Genomic DNA, 12,325 nt, shown 5'->3' with positions numbered 1-12,325 from the left:
AGAAGCTTTATAAAAAAACATAAATAAATAAAAAAACTCCAACAAAACAGGCGGAACTGTGGAATAGTTGGTATAGCTGCTGCCTCTTAGCAAGAAGGTCGCTGGATCGAATCCCGGCCAGGGTGCCATTTAAGTAGTTTGCATGTTCTCTCAGTGCATGCATGGTGTTCTCCAGATATCTCTTGCACACTGATCAACCAAGCACAGACTTCCTTACTTTTTGTGCTTAGTTTTGCAAAAAGCACCTTTTAAAAAAACAAAAAAAACACTGATCTACTTAAAGTAGACCCTCCACTGTCCTCTCTAAGAGACAAGCAAGGACATGTAAGACTGTAGTCTCCACAACAACACAGAACATTAGAAGCAGACCGTCAGAGGAGCGTCTCAGGAATGTTTCACAGGACTGAAATAACATCCAGCCGGTCCAAAAAGGTGAAGGAAGCAAGATTGTTGTTTTCTTTCCACTGCAGCTTCACTTGACAAATCTCGATCAGAGCTGCGGTGCATCCCCACCCTCTCCACCCCACCCGAAACCCCTCCCCAGCCTCCCTCCCTTCTTGCGCACGGACTCCCGGAGACGCGGAGAGAAGTTTGCCTGCGGCGCGGTTCAATGAACATTAAGCTGCGCTTCAGTTTCGGGGGCTGGGGAGAAGAAACGGCAACAAGAGCCTCCGGAGAAGCTTTCCAGGGAAAGCTGAGAGGAACGAACGACTGCGGACACACTGCCCCAGCCTTTCATTAGAAGAGAGGTATTGATGAACTAGAATTGGGACAGTGAAGGGACACCAGCCGGGACTCCTTATCCGTCTCAATCTGTGGGTGTCCTGAAGGAAGAGCAGAGCAACGCAAGGAGACCAAGTGAAAGTGACTCAGGATGAATAATAACAACAAAATCGAGAAGGAAAACGAGCCGAGTGAATTCACCAACCATGAAGAGGAGGTATGTATCCAGAACTGCTACCTGCTGCTTCTTATCCCCTCCAAACCTATTCAATACCTACTCATTTTCCAGGAACCCTCAACTATTGCATTCCAGCTTCTGCCTCATGAAAGTTTCAAGATCTGCTCCCCTTTTTTTCATTCATCACTTTTCCTGCAGTCCGATTCAGTCTTTCACCATTATTCTCACCCCGTACCCTTAATTTTACAATCATTTCCCCTCCTTTGACCAAGTTGTCTTGTGGGGGAAAAAAAAGCTGGAAAGACACTGAAGTTCAAACAACTGCTGCTGCTGCAACATGTTGGCAATAACGCCTCCTAAACCCAGACTTAAAGATAATATCATGTCTCAATAACTGTGTCTGAAAGTCATCCAAACTCTAGACTGATGCTGTTTTGTATGATTCAATCTGTTTTTTTTTGTTGGTTTTTTTATTGGAGAAAAAAAAAACAGTTTCTGTTAACATTGCACAATCCAGTTCGATGATATCTCGTTAGTTTTGGATGTCTTTGCACAGGTTGATTTGCTTTGGCGCAGATTTGTCTCCATTTAAAAGCTCCCCGCATCGGCAGAGGAGGGGTGTATAAGTATAAAGGTGTATCAGATTAGACCAGATATCTTCTTGAAGTAATTCGATTATGGCTCGGCGTAGCGATCATCATTTTGTAACCGAATACCGAGCGCCCTTACTGATGCAACACCAAATTTGGTCCACAGTCGAGGTTACTATGGATGCAGGGAGTTTCTATTGCACCACTCACATGAGGGGAAAGGGTAACAAATCAGATTTTGGATTGCCGTTTAAACCTTCGCTGACCTCCGGAGATGGGGCGGATAACTGAAAACACGGCTCTGATGCTTGCAAGTGACGATTATTGCTTGTTTTCCTCTGTAAAGTGAGTGTTTTGCTCTAATATCGGAAGTACATACCGGAAAGACACATGCTTAGGAGTTTGGTTTGGTCTGATTAACAGTAAATGTAAAAGAAAAGCAATAATTTTACATATTTTTTATGTGTGACTCAGACTTTTGTCTAGTATTAAGCAATTGGAGGTTGGTTTTAGTTGAGCAGTTAAATTGTTTTATGCGGCAAAAACATCATCGGATGAAATGAAATTATTTCTAACCAGACGACAAAACCCGAATAAACATTTATTTGCTTTGACTGAACTCAACATGGCATCATTGACTGAGTGCTGAAAAATGTAATCGTTGCACAATATTAGAAAAACTAGCTTTTGCGATATTATCGAATATCGCCATGACGATATCAGTTGCGATAAACTCCCTTAAAAAAACAAAAAAAACCTTCTTTCTTTTTGCACACGTTTTAGTAAAATTAATAAATTAAGACAGTGATATTTTTGTCAAGTATCGTGATGATGAAACCAGTTAAAATAAGCCCCCATTTTCCTCACTCCTCTGAATTACCAGTACGTCTGTCATGACGCTCACACCACTCTTCATGTACGGTACTTTATACTCTCAGCCATCATCCTCTGATTCTGCCCATGCCAGAATCAGAGGATTTCATTGGACGTTCAGTTTGTCTCTGAGTCATTGCGATCTTTCACTATAACGATATTGCGCATATTGATATTGCGCATATTGATATTGCGCATATTGATATTGCGATGTCGATAAATCTTTGAAATATCGTTTTGAGCTGATTATTCCACAATTTTTTTTTAAATGGTATTTTTTTAAAGTGATATAACAAAAACTAAAACCAGCTAAATTAGCTGCCTTTCTACATTTATTGCTCCATTAATTTGACTTTTGTTTACCACCAGATTTTGTAACCTGCTCGACCTTTGGCTTTAGTTGCTCTCAGATACAGAGCACATCCAAAAACTATCCGGTGACACGTGACAGCAGTCTGAAGATTAGCTTGAGATAACATAATTGCTTACAGCCTCACCTCATTGGATATTTTAACTCGCTGGTGGCACGTTTGAATTTCTGTCATGTCCGCGGGCCGAGGGACCAGACGAGAGCTGTCTGTAGCCGACACCGAGACAGGAAGAGTAATGGCCGGAGGAATCTAATGTTGTAGAAATGTTTGGAACCAGTCCAGGGCGGCGGACACTTAAATTTTCTCAGATGAATTAGCATAAGGTTAGACAGTGGTGCTTTGTCTTGGCAGAAATGAAATGTTACATGGAGGGGAAGAAGGATCAAGGAGGTTTGGGGGAGAGTTTGTGCCTCACAAGCAGGTTTTGCACAAAAACACACATGGGACTAAAAATAACTGAATATTTCTAAAACTCCACGATGTTGAGATCCATTTTTCATCAGCATCTATCTCCTTCCACAATTTTTGTGCCGTTTCAATGTGTCAAAACGTTCAGCTCATTCAGGACATTCCTGCTTTGACTTTTGGTAATTGTGCAATTTTTACCTTTTTTAGATATTTTGCATTTTTGGCCATGTTTGTCTCTAAAATGAATCTTCACATCCTTCATACTGTTGTGCGGTTTAAAACATTTTACTGTTCATTTCAAGTTTTGTTCTAGCTTTTTTCAGCTTCTTTGTACCAATTTCGACTTCCTTCCACTTCTTTTAAGCTTTTTGCTATTTTTCTAGCTCATTTCAGCTTATTTCTGTTCATATAAGCTTATTTTGTTTTTGTTTTTTTCCAGCTTCTTTCAGCTTTTTTTTTTCTATGTTTTTTTCAGCTTTTTGCTATTTTTCTTGCTTATTTCTGCTCATATAAGCTTAGTTTTGTTGGGGTTTTTTTAGCTTCTTTCAGCAATTTTGTTTTTAATTCTTTCAACTTTTTGCTATTTTCTTGCTAATTTCAGTTCAGCTATTCTTTTATGGTTCTTTCAGCTTTTTGCTATTTTTCTTGCTCATTTTAGCTTATTTCTGTTCATATAAGATCCCCCCCCCCCCCCCCGCCTCTTTCAGCAAATTTTTTTAATGGTCCTTTCAGCTTTTTTCCTGCTGAATTTTCACGAGTTCTCTCAACTCTTTCAGTAATAAGCATCCATGCTGCATTTTCGCAAGAAACACAGTTTCTCAAATTTGAGATTAATTTCTTTAAATCTGAATTATAATCCATGGAAGCACTTTTCATCACGGTCCACGAAAAGCACCTAAAGTTGAACTGCTTCACATTTAACACCAAAGTAACCTTAAACTGTAACCGTATAAGAGCTAAAGTTTAACAGCCTGGCTGGTGTGACTCTCACGTGCTAAGCAGCATCACCTCCTCCTCCTCCTCCTCCTCCTCCTCCTCCTCCTCCTCCTCCTCACTGTTGCTCAGTCTCGTGTGCGACTCCCTGGATCACTGGTTCGCACCAGTAAAAACACAGTTCCAAGCTCCTCGTGCCCGCTTCATTGCCCAACCCTCACATCACGCCGAAACCTGACGATGCCTAATGTTTATCTTGTGCGGAGCAGTGCTCACCAAACATGGTGTGGCTGCAGGCCGAGGTATGCGGGTTTCGGCCCCTGCAGCTCTCTAATCTAGAGCCCCGCTGCGATAAGAGTCATTATCAGGTGTTCTGGACGCTTTCACGTACAGCCGCCGATGAAGACGAGGTGACAAGCGGTCGCTTGCGTGGTTAACGTCAAAGATCTGTTTCAGCTGGGGGCCAGTTTCCAGCCCTTGTTTGGGAATAACATCAGGAGTGGACCCTTGTGTAGATTTGATGGCGGGGGTGGTTGTTTTTAAAAGAAAAGGCATGCAGACATTTTGTGTTATCGGGACGGTGACTCATTCAAAGTTTGTATAGTGAGAGCAAAACACCGCTAATCTACTCGCTATAAATTAAAAAAGAAAACATCCATCCATTATCTTTTACCCACTTCTTCCTTTTTGGGTCACAGGGGTCACTGGTGCCCATGTTCAGCAGTCGCGGTGCGAGAGGCGTAGGACGCCCTGGACATTTGGCACACATGGTGCTGCTTTTTATACCAGATTTACAAAACACAGTAATGTCTGAATATACTGTATTTTAAGTATGCAGCACCAGGTACATTTGTTTTAATTCCTGTTTTGTTGATTCGTGCGTGTCCCCCTGGCCTCTATCAGTGGGTGCTGCAGCACCCGCAACACCCTTACTTTCAATGGTTGTGCCGTTAGAAGAAACATAACGTCAGGGATAATGGGTTTCATCAGTCTCTCTTTTAGAATGCAACATTTAGTGAATAAAACTGGTTAAATGGGGATTTTATTATAGAAATAAGCTTATTCTGTTAGCCTAAAAACATGGTCAGGCTACATATTTAAATGTTTGTGAGCATGGTGACTTTATTTAAATGCATGCTTCTTCTGTTGTACGTTGTTTAGACTGTATATCATCGCTTTACGTTTCATATCAAATTTGTTGTTCACGTACACATGACTGGATTTTGTATTTTAAACCTGTAGGCCTTTTTGAGCCTAAGGAGGAAACAGTGTTAGGTTTTTTTTAAAAGCAATTTTTGGGTAAACTCCCCTCCTATTTGTGTAAAACTGTAATACCTTCAAAGACCTGTAATGAATTGCTTTCCTTGAGTCGGCTCCTCTTTAGAGTTCCCAGGTTTTTTTTTTTTTCAATTTGGCAGAACAGCAGGTTTTATGTTTTTGTTTTTCCCCTGCACTTTTGTCATTTTCGGACCTCATTAAATCTTCTTCATGTTTTTGTCTCAGAAACAACTAGAGAAATTGCATTTCCTGCAAAAATGCAATGTGAATACTTATTGCTGAAGAACTTGCTAAAAACAGCTGAAATTAGCTAAAAACATGCTGAAATAGAAGAACATGCCTAAGTTAGCAGAAGAAAGCAGAAAGAGCACATACTTGAGGAATTGTATTTAAATAAACAAAATGAGCAAAAAAGTTAGGAAATTTAGATCTTAGATCAATTAAGATCTGTTTAGATCTTAATTGTTGATATTTTTATATTATCTGTTTTTTTTTTAAATGAAATATCTTGTGTATGTTCCTTTGCACTCAAACTGTGGCACAACAATTTCCTGCAGGATCAATAAAGTTCTCTTTTCTTAAATTAGCTAAAAATACTGAAATAAAAAAAAAAATCATCTGAAAAGGCAGAAATAAGCTTAAGCTACAAGAAGGAAGTGGAAAGAGTTGAAAAGAGCTAAAAATGTGGAATTGGCAGGAAAAAAAGCTAAAATTAGCATAAAACAGCTAAATAGTAAGCTGAAAGGAGTATAACAAGCTGAAATTAACATAAAGAAGTTAATTAGACTGAAAGTAGCATAAATTACTATTAAAACTTCAATTTATCTGAAAACGGCTGAAATTAGCTAGAAAATGCTAAAAAGAAAAGGTAGCTGAAAAGGTTGAAAAAGCTTAAATTGGCACAAGAAAGCAGAAAGAACACATACTTGCGGAATTATATTTCAGCAGAAATGAGCACAAGAGTTAGAAAAAAGGCTAAAAAAGCTGAAATTAGAAAAAAAAAATTTAGCTGAAAAGGTAGAAAAAAGCTTAAACTACCAGAAGGAAGTGGAAAGAGCTGAAATGAGTTAAATGTGGAATTAGCTGAAAATGCTAAAATTAGCATGCAGTTAAATATTAGCTGAAATGGCTGAAATGAGCATAATTAAGGTGAACGGAGTATAACAAGCTGAAATTAACATTAAGAAGTTAATTCTGCTGAAAGTAGCAGAAATTACCATGAAGAACTTAAATTTATCTGAAAACAGCCAAAATTAGCTATGAAATGCTAAAAAAAAAAGTAGCTGTAAAAGTAGAATAAGCTTAAATTAGCAGAAGAAAGCAGAAATAATACATTTCTGAAAGAAGCAGAAAGAAGCACATACTACCAGCAGGAAGTGAAGAGAGCACATTTTTGATGAATAAGTTTTTTAAGTTTCCCTAAACACGGAGTTACAGGCGAGCTGAAAATCTGCCATTCTGGTCATTTGCGGAGCGGTCAATACAGCTCCGATACAAGTTTAAAATGAAAGTCACATATCAACGTGAAATGCCAAATGTCTGCTTGTTCTTGTTTATCATGTGTGAAAATAGGCTGTATTTTCCAGATTTTTTTTTTTTTTTTGGTATGAATGAAAGATTTTTGTATATGGGACTGTTTTTGAAAAAACATGATGGCTTTATTTTGGCCTCTGGGAAGTATACTCCATTTTTTATTTTGACATTTAATCAACAAATTGAGAAAGATATAAAAACGGAAACCAAGAGAAGTTGTGAGTTTATAAAATGCATCGAAGCTTAAAAAGTCACCCAAAGGTTGATCTTTCACCTTTTTGCTGTCAGTCCTCCAGATATCTTTCATCTGGTTAAGTTGAAACCTGCCCAACCTTTTAAAGCCTCGAAGGTCCGAGACAAACCACGAGCGCAGAGTAGATATGATTTCCTTTTTGTATTAGTTTCTCATCAGGATGAAAGGATCCTTTACCTGAAATCATTACTGGAAGAAGCGCGTAACGGTCGAACCGTGCAGGATTTCAAACCTCGCCAGACACTTGTTGACCGAAGTTCCTCGCCAGCCATAAATGCGTAAGTGGATCTTTACAAGTGGCCCAAAGAGGCAGAGAATACCACTCAAGCGGACTTCGGCAAATGTGATGCATCTCCCTGGGGTGTAATTGGATTGTGCTTGGCCTGCTTTGGGTATCCTCTTCAAATAGCAGGTCATGTGGCCGGCGTGACCTTTTCCATCAGGAGATATAGGTGGGGAGCTACGCTGCTGGAGAAGCACAATGAAGCCGACGCAAACTCGGTGGCGTCCGGGCATGTGTGTGTGTGTGTGTGTGTGTGTGTGTGGTCCGTACGATTGCTTGTATCCACGAAAAGGGCACCCAGATACATTAACTGTTCGTGACATGAAACGTTACCGGCGGGGGAAGGTGGTCATGATAGGGCAAAAACATACATCCAGTCTGACATATTGTTGGGAGATGAGAGATTAACCACAGATTAAGAAGGGAGGTGCACCGGAAGTTGTGCAGATGCACCATGAGGTAATTTGGACCATAAAAAGCCCCTTTACAACCTTACTCAAACAATAAAACCCGGCTCCCATCGGTGGGAGTTTATTTATAAAAGCCCATTGGGGGAATTGTCATCTTATCTTAGCCATTTGTCAGCGGTGTGACAAGAGGTATTTAAAAAAAAAACAACAACAAAGCTCAGCATCCAAACGCATGTGAGAAGAAAGGAACAAATACAGAATACATATTTATATATAGCGCAATCACTTCAAACATCAGTGGATAATATATTTGCTGCTGCTTTCCTTAAAAGACCTCACGTGTGAATTGTTTTGAAGTAAATGACATGATACATACTGTAATGGAGGGAAGTGTGAGACAGTTTATCATGCTCCGTCGTACCATATTTATGTGATTATTCTGTCACCTTTACTAAACATTATTTACCGGGACTCGGACGCTATAATTATCCACCCTACAGTGTATTCGGTTTCTTTTTGTCAACTGTTGTCTTGCTTTTATAATCCCAAGACATTGTCAGTCTTTAATTCTCTATTTTGTGTAATTTCGTGTTTCTAGTCCCCCATCCAGCCTCTTCCCTCCTTCTTTACTTTTATCAACCTTCCCCTTCATTTCCTCCTTTTTCTTTCCTTCGTCCCACCCTACTTCTTCCTTCTCTCTGCCTTTATCTTGTTCTCTCGCCATTTCCTTCCACTTTTCCTCCCTCCACCCTGCTACCGTTTATAATTTACCACACTTTATCTCTCCTTTCCTATCACTCCCTTCTTTTTCCGTTCAGCTTTTTTACTCCTCTGCACTCATTATTGTTCCAACAGACACGATCCTTACCCTTCATTTCATCCCCTGGGTTTAGGCTCTTCAACTCAGTGGATGAACCAATGTTGTTTACGAAGAACCAGTTTTAAATTTAATCTTTATCAGGTAACAAGCTAAAGTGTTTGCTAGCTACTTAGTCTAGAAAAGATGGCATTTGAGATCTGTTAGTCACTACCTAGCTAGCTAATTTGTGATCTTTTTATTAGTAACTAGCTAAAGTGTTTGCTAACTAGCTAGCTTTAAGTTTTAGCTGGTAACAATGAACATTTGAGGATATGTTTGTCACTATAGCTTTCTAGCAATTTTCTTAGTAGTAACTAGTGAAATATAATTTTATCAGATAATATATTAACTTAATGAAATGTCTATGTATCCTGTTTTTGTTATTTAGAATGATATTGTGTTAAAACACGATCTGATTCCATTTCCGGTAGGAATTGTAGTTTTTTAGTTACATGCCTACAACTCCCAACATTCACGCACCCACCCATTATAGAACACAAGATGGCGAGATATTATTGGTTGAGAGCTGGGTCACATGAAAGTAGGGCTTCCCATTCGTCGATTGTGGTGACGACTCCCGGGAGGTGTGGCCGAGCTCTGAAGAAGTTGGGTTTTCTGTTTACGCTGGGCGCCATATTGTTTGTGACCTCATGGTGGAGTTTCAATGGCCCAGGGCTGTGATTGTTGTACTTTACATGTGGATAGAATAAACCTTCTGAAATGGATGATGAGTGCTCCTCCTCTCCCTGCTTCAGATCAGAGCAAATTTTAACACTAGGCTAAAGGATTTGCTAAATAAACGGCTAACAGATTTAGCTAGTGACAATGAACATTTGAGGATATGTTAATTGCTAGCTAGCTAGGGATTTTCTTATTAGTATTATTAGTAACTAGCTACAGGAGTGGTGGTGCAGGGATTAGACAAGGTGGGCCTGTGATTGGAGTCGATTCGACTCCCCGTTCTGAACATTTAAAAAAAATGTGGGTGGGAAAAGCGAAGCATCCATACCGGTCTCTACTCTCATTTGCCCCACTCTGCGCCCTTGAGCAAAGCCCTTAACCCCCAACCTCTGCTCCCCCCAGCACCCTAAATGGCAGCTCTCTGCTCCACAGTGACGGCTGTGGTAGCTCGGTGGTCTGTGGTTGTGTCAGTATGTGCATCTGGCGTAAAAACAATTGCCAAGACTTTGTGCGAGATTTTTCACAGTAACTAGCTAAAGTGATTGCCTGCAAACTAGCTAGCTAGAAGTTTTAGCTAATTACAATTAGCATGTTACTAGCTAGTGACTAACAGATCTCCAAATGTTCATTGTAACTAAGTGATTGCCTGCTAACTAGCTAGCTAGAAGTTTTAGCTAGTTACAATTAGCATGTTACTAGCTAGTGAATAACGGATGCTAACTAACTTGTAACTAGCTAAAACTTCTAGCTAGCTAGTTAGCAGGCAATCACTTTAGCTAGTTACAATGAGCATTTGGAGATCTGTTAGTCACTAGCTAACATGCTAACTGGTAACCTTTTACTAGTGGAAAAACTTAAAGGGTTAGTAATTAGCTAGCTAGTGTCTTTATGAACATTTGAAAGCCTGTTAATTATCTAACTAAGCTAGTTGGTAACTTTTAACAGCTTATCACAAGCAAAAAGTAGTTTATTTAAGTGTACTACAAGTATACTTATTTTACACTAAAAATTAGGAAGTGTACTTGAAGTTTACTTTTTATAAACTTTATTTAATATACTTAAAAATAGTATAAAAATTGCCCAATTTAGTTCAAACAAGTATTAAATCAATATACTTCTAGTACACTAGAAGTATGGTGTGTAGTATACTTATACTTAACTTAAAGTATACTTGCAAAAATAAACTTCAAATGTACTACTTTTTGTTAAGGGTACATTTAACCTCTCAAGTTTAATCAATAAAAACTTATCAAGAAATACATAATATGACAGACTGTCCCCATGCCTTCTCTTTTTTTTTAATCTGCCTTTTTGTTCTCTGGCCATTTCCTCCCATTTTCCTTGCTATAGTTTATAATTTACCACTCTTTGTCCCCCCCTTTCCTAACACTTATTTTCAGTTCAGCTTTTCTTGTTCGTTTGCACCCATTGCAGTGCCAGTGGACACGCATCTTTATCTTTTGTTGGTCCCTAAGATCCCTGAGTGGAGGGGCTGTTTATGGTTGTGGGAAACAGCTTGTAGCATGGAGCTAACTAGCGAGGACAACAATGTCAAACCAAACTAAGACTAAAGTTTAGACCTAATCATGTATTAGTTTATGGGGGAAATTTAATATTTTTGGTAACCAGTAGGCTGTAAATCCATAGGTTCTTTGAAAATAAGCTTTATTTTTCTTTAAATTGTCTTCTCTGGAAAGAGCAAAGACACCATTTGTTCCGCTTTCTTTATTTGACTGTATAAAAAGTACCAAATAAAATGGTTTGATAAATGTAAAATTATTTTAAAATTGCCAAGGAGACTCCCCCCCCCCCCCCCCCAAAAAAAAAAAAAAAAAAAAAAAACAGCTGAAACTTTTTCATACTGTAGAACTTCAACTAAAGAATGAGCCCCTCAGGTCCCGTCAGGTCTTTGATGAATTTATTTGTCTGTTTCAAAAGCTTTCAGATACGCTGCTATTGATAATTATTTTTAGGCCTGGCCCATTTAGTATTTTGTCCTTTTTTTCCCCATTTAGTGCAATTTAAAATCACTACATAATATCATGGCTAGGTTTAAGAGCTGGACGGCAAATCGTGAAAAAGTAGCCAAATCTAAAGAAAAATTTTTAGATAGTTTAAAAACTTTTACAAAAAAATGGCTGCTTTGGAGCAAAATGTTGTGATCTTATAGAAAGCCAAATAATCTTTTTAAGTATTTTAAAAAGTAGCAATGCTTGATCTCTTCCGTCACTGCTAGGATTAAAAAAGTATCAACACAAAAGGTAAACACTGGCTCTGAAGTGTTACTAAATAAATTCACACTTTCTTTATTTTTAACTACAGCATGACTTGGTAACAAAATTGAAAGATCAACCATGGTTTTAATTAGTAAACTAAAATGATTAAGAAGCAAAGTAACAAACCTGGAATGGTTGGTGTCTGCCACCAACAGATAATGTAATATAGTTAAACCAAACATTAATGCATTGGATTACAGATGCTAAAGATGAACTAATGTTGACAAATAGTGTTCTTTTACCTACTTTGTCTCAGACTGATGATTCATGGATCGGCCGATTATTTTACTGATGCAATGCATTCTGGGGGCGATGACGTACATCGGCTGTAAATGGAGTCTAAAACGCAAAGAATCAAGGCTAAGATGTTGTAAAGTGACAAAGTTATATTTTGTATCACTCCCTACTGACAATATGGGTCGAAATGATGAAATGTGATCAACTTGTAACATTGAATTTATTATTTATTTAGCTGTGCAGCTAATGCCATATATAATAGGTATGGAGCTAATGCTATTAGTTCTTGTGCTAACGTCATATATATAGGCCTATATTAGCTCCTGAGCTAGCATCATATTTATTAGCTCTTGAGCTAGCGTCATATTTATTAGCTCCTGAGCTAGCGTCAAATTTATTAGCTCCTGAGCTAGCGTCATATTTATTAGCTCCTGAGCTA

General features: G+C 38.6%; 1 protein-coding gene across 1 annotated transcript in view; it reads left to right on the top strand.

Annotated features, from left to right (window-relative positions):
- Positions 1 to 579: 579 nt before the first annotated feature.
- LOC119409176 (RNA-binding protein with multiple splicing) overlaps positions 580 to 12,325 on the top strand; it is a 61,384-nt gene continuing 49,638 nt past the window's right edge. The window contains exon 1 of the mRNA XM_037676040.1: positions 580 to 940. Coding sequence (XP_037531968.1) covers positions 875 to 940 — 66 coding nt within the window. The 5' untranslated portion in view covers positions 580 to 874. The remainder of the gene's footprint in view (positions 941 to 12,325) is intronic.

This window comes from Nematolebias whitei, chromosome 1, assembly GCF_014905685.2.
Source record: "Nematolebias whitei isolate Nwh7 chromosome 1, NemWhi1, whole genome shotgun sequence".
Taxonomy (NCBI): domain Eukaryota; kingdom Metazoa; phylum Chordata; class Actinopteri; order Cyprinodontiformes; family Rivulidae; genus Nematolebias; species Nematolebias whitei.
Note: the sequence above shows the minus strand (reverse complement) of the source record. Positions and strands in the feature narration are given on the sequence as shown.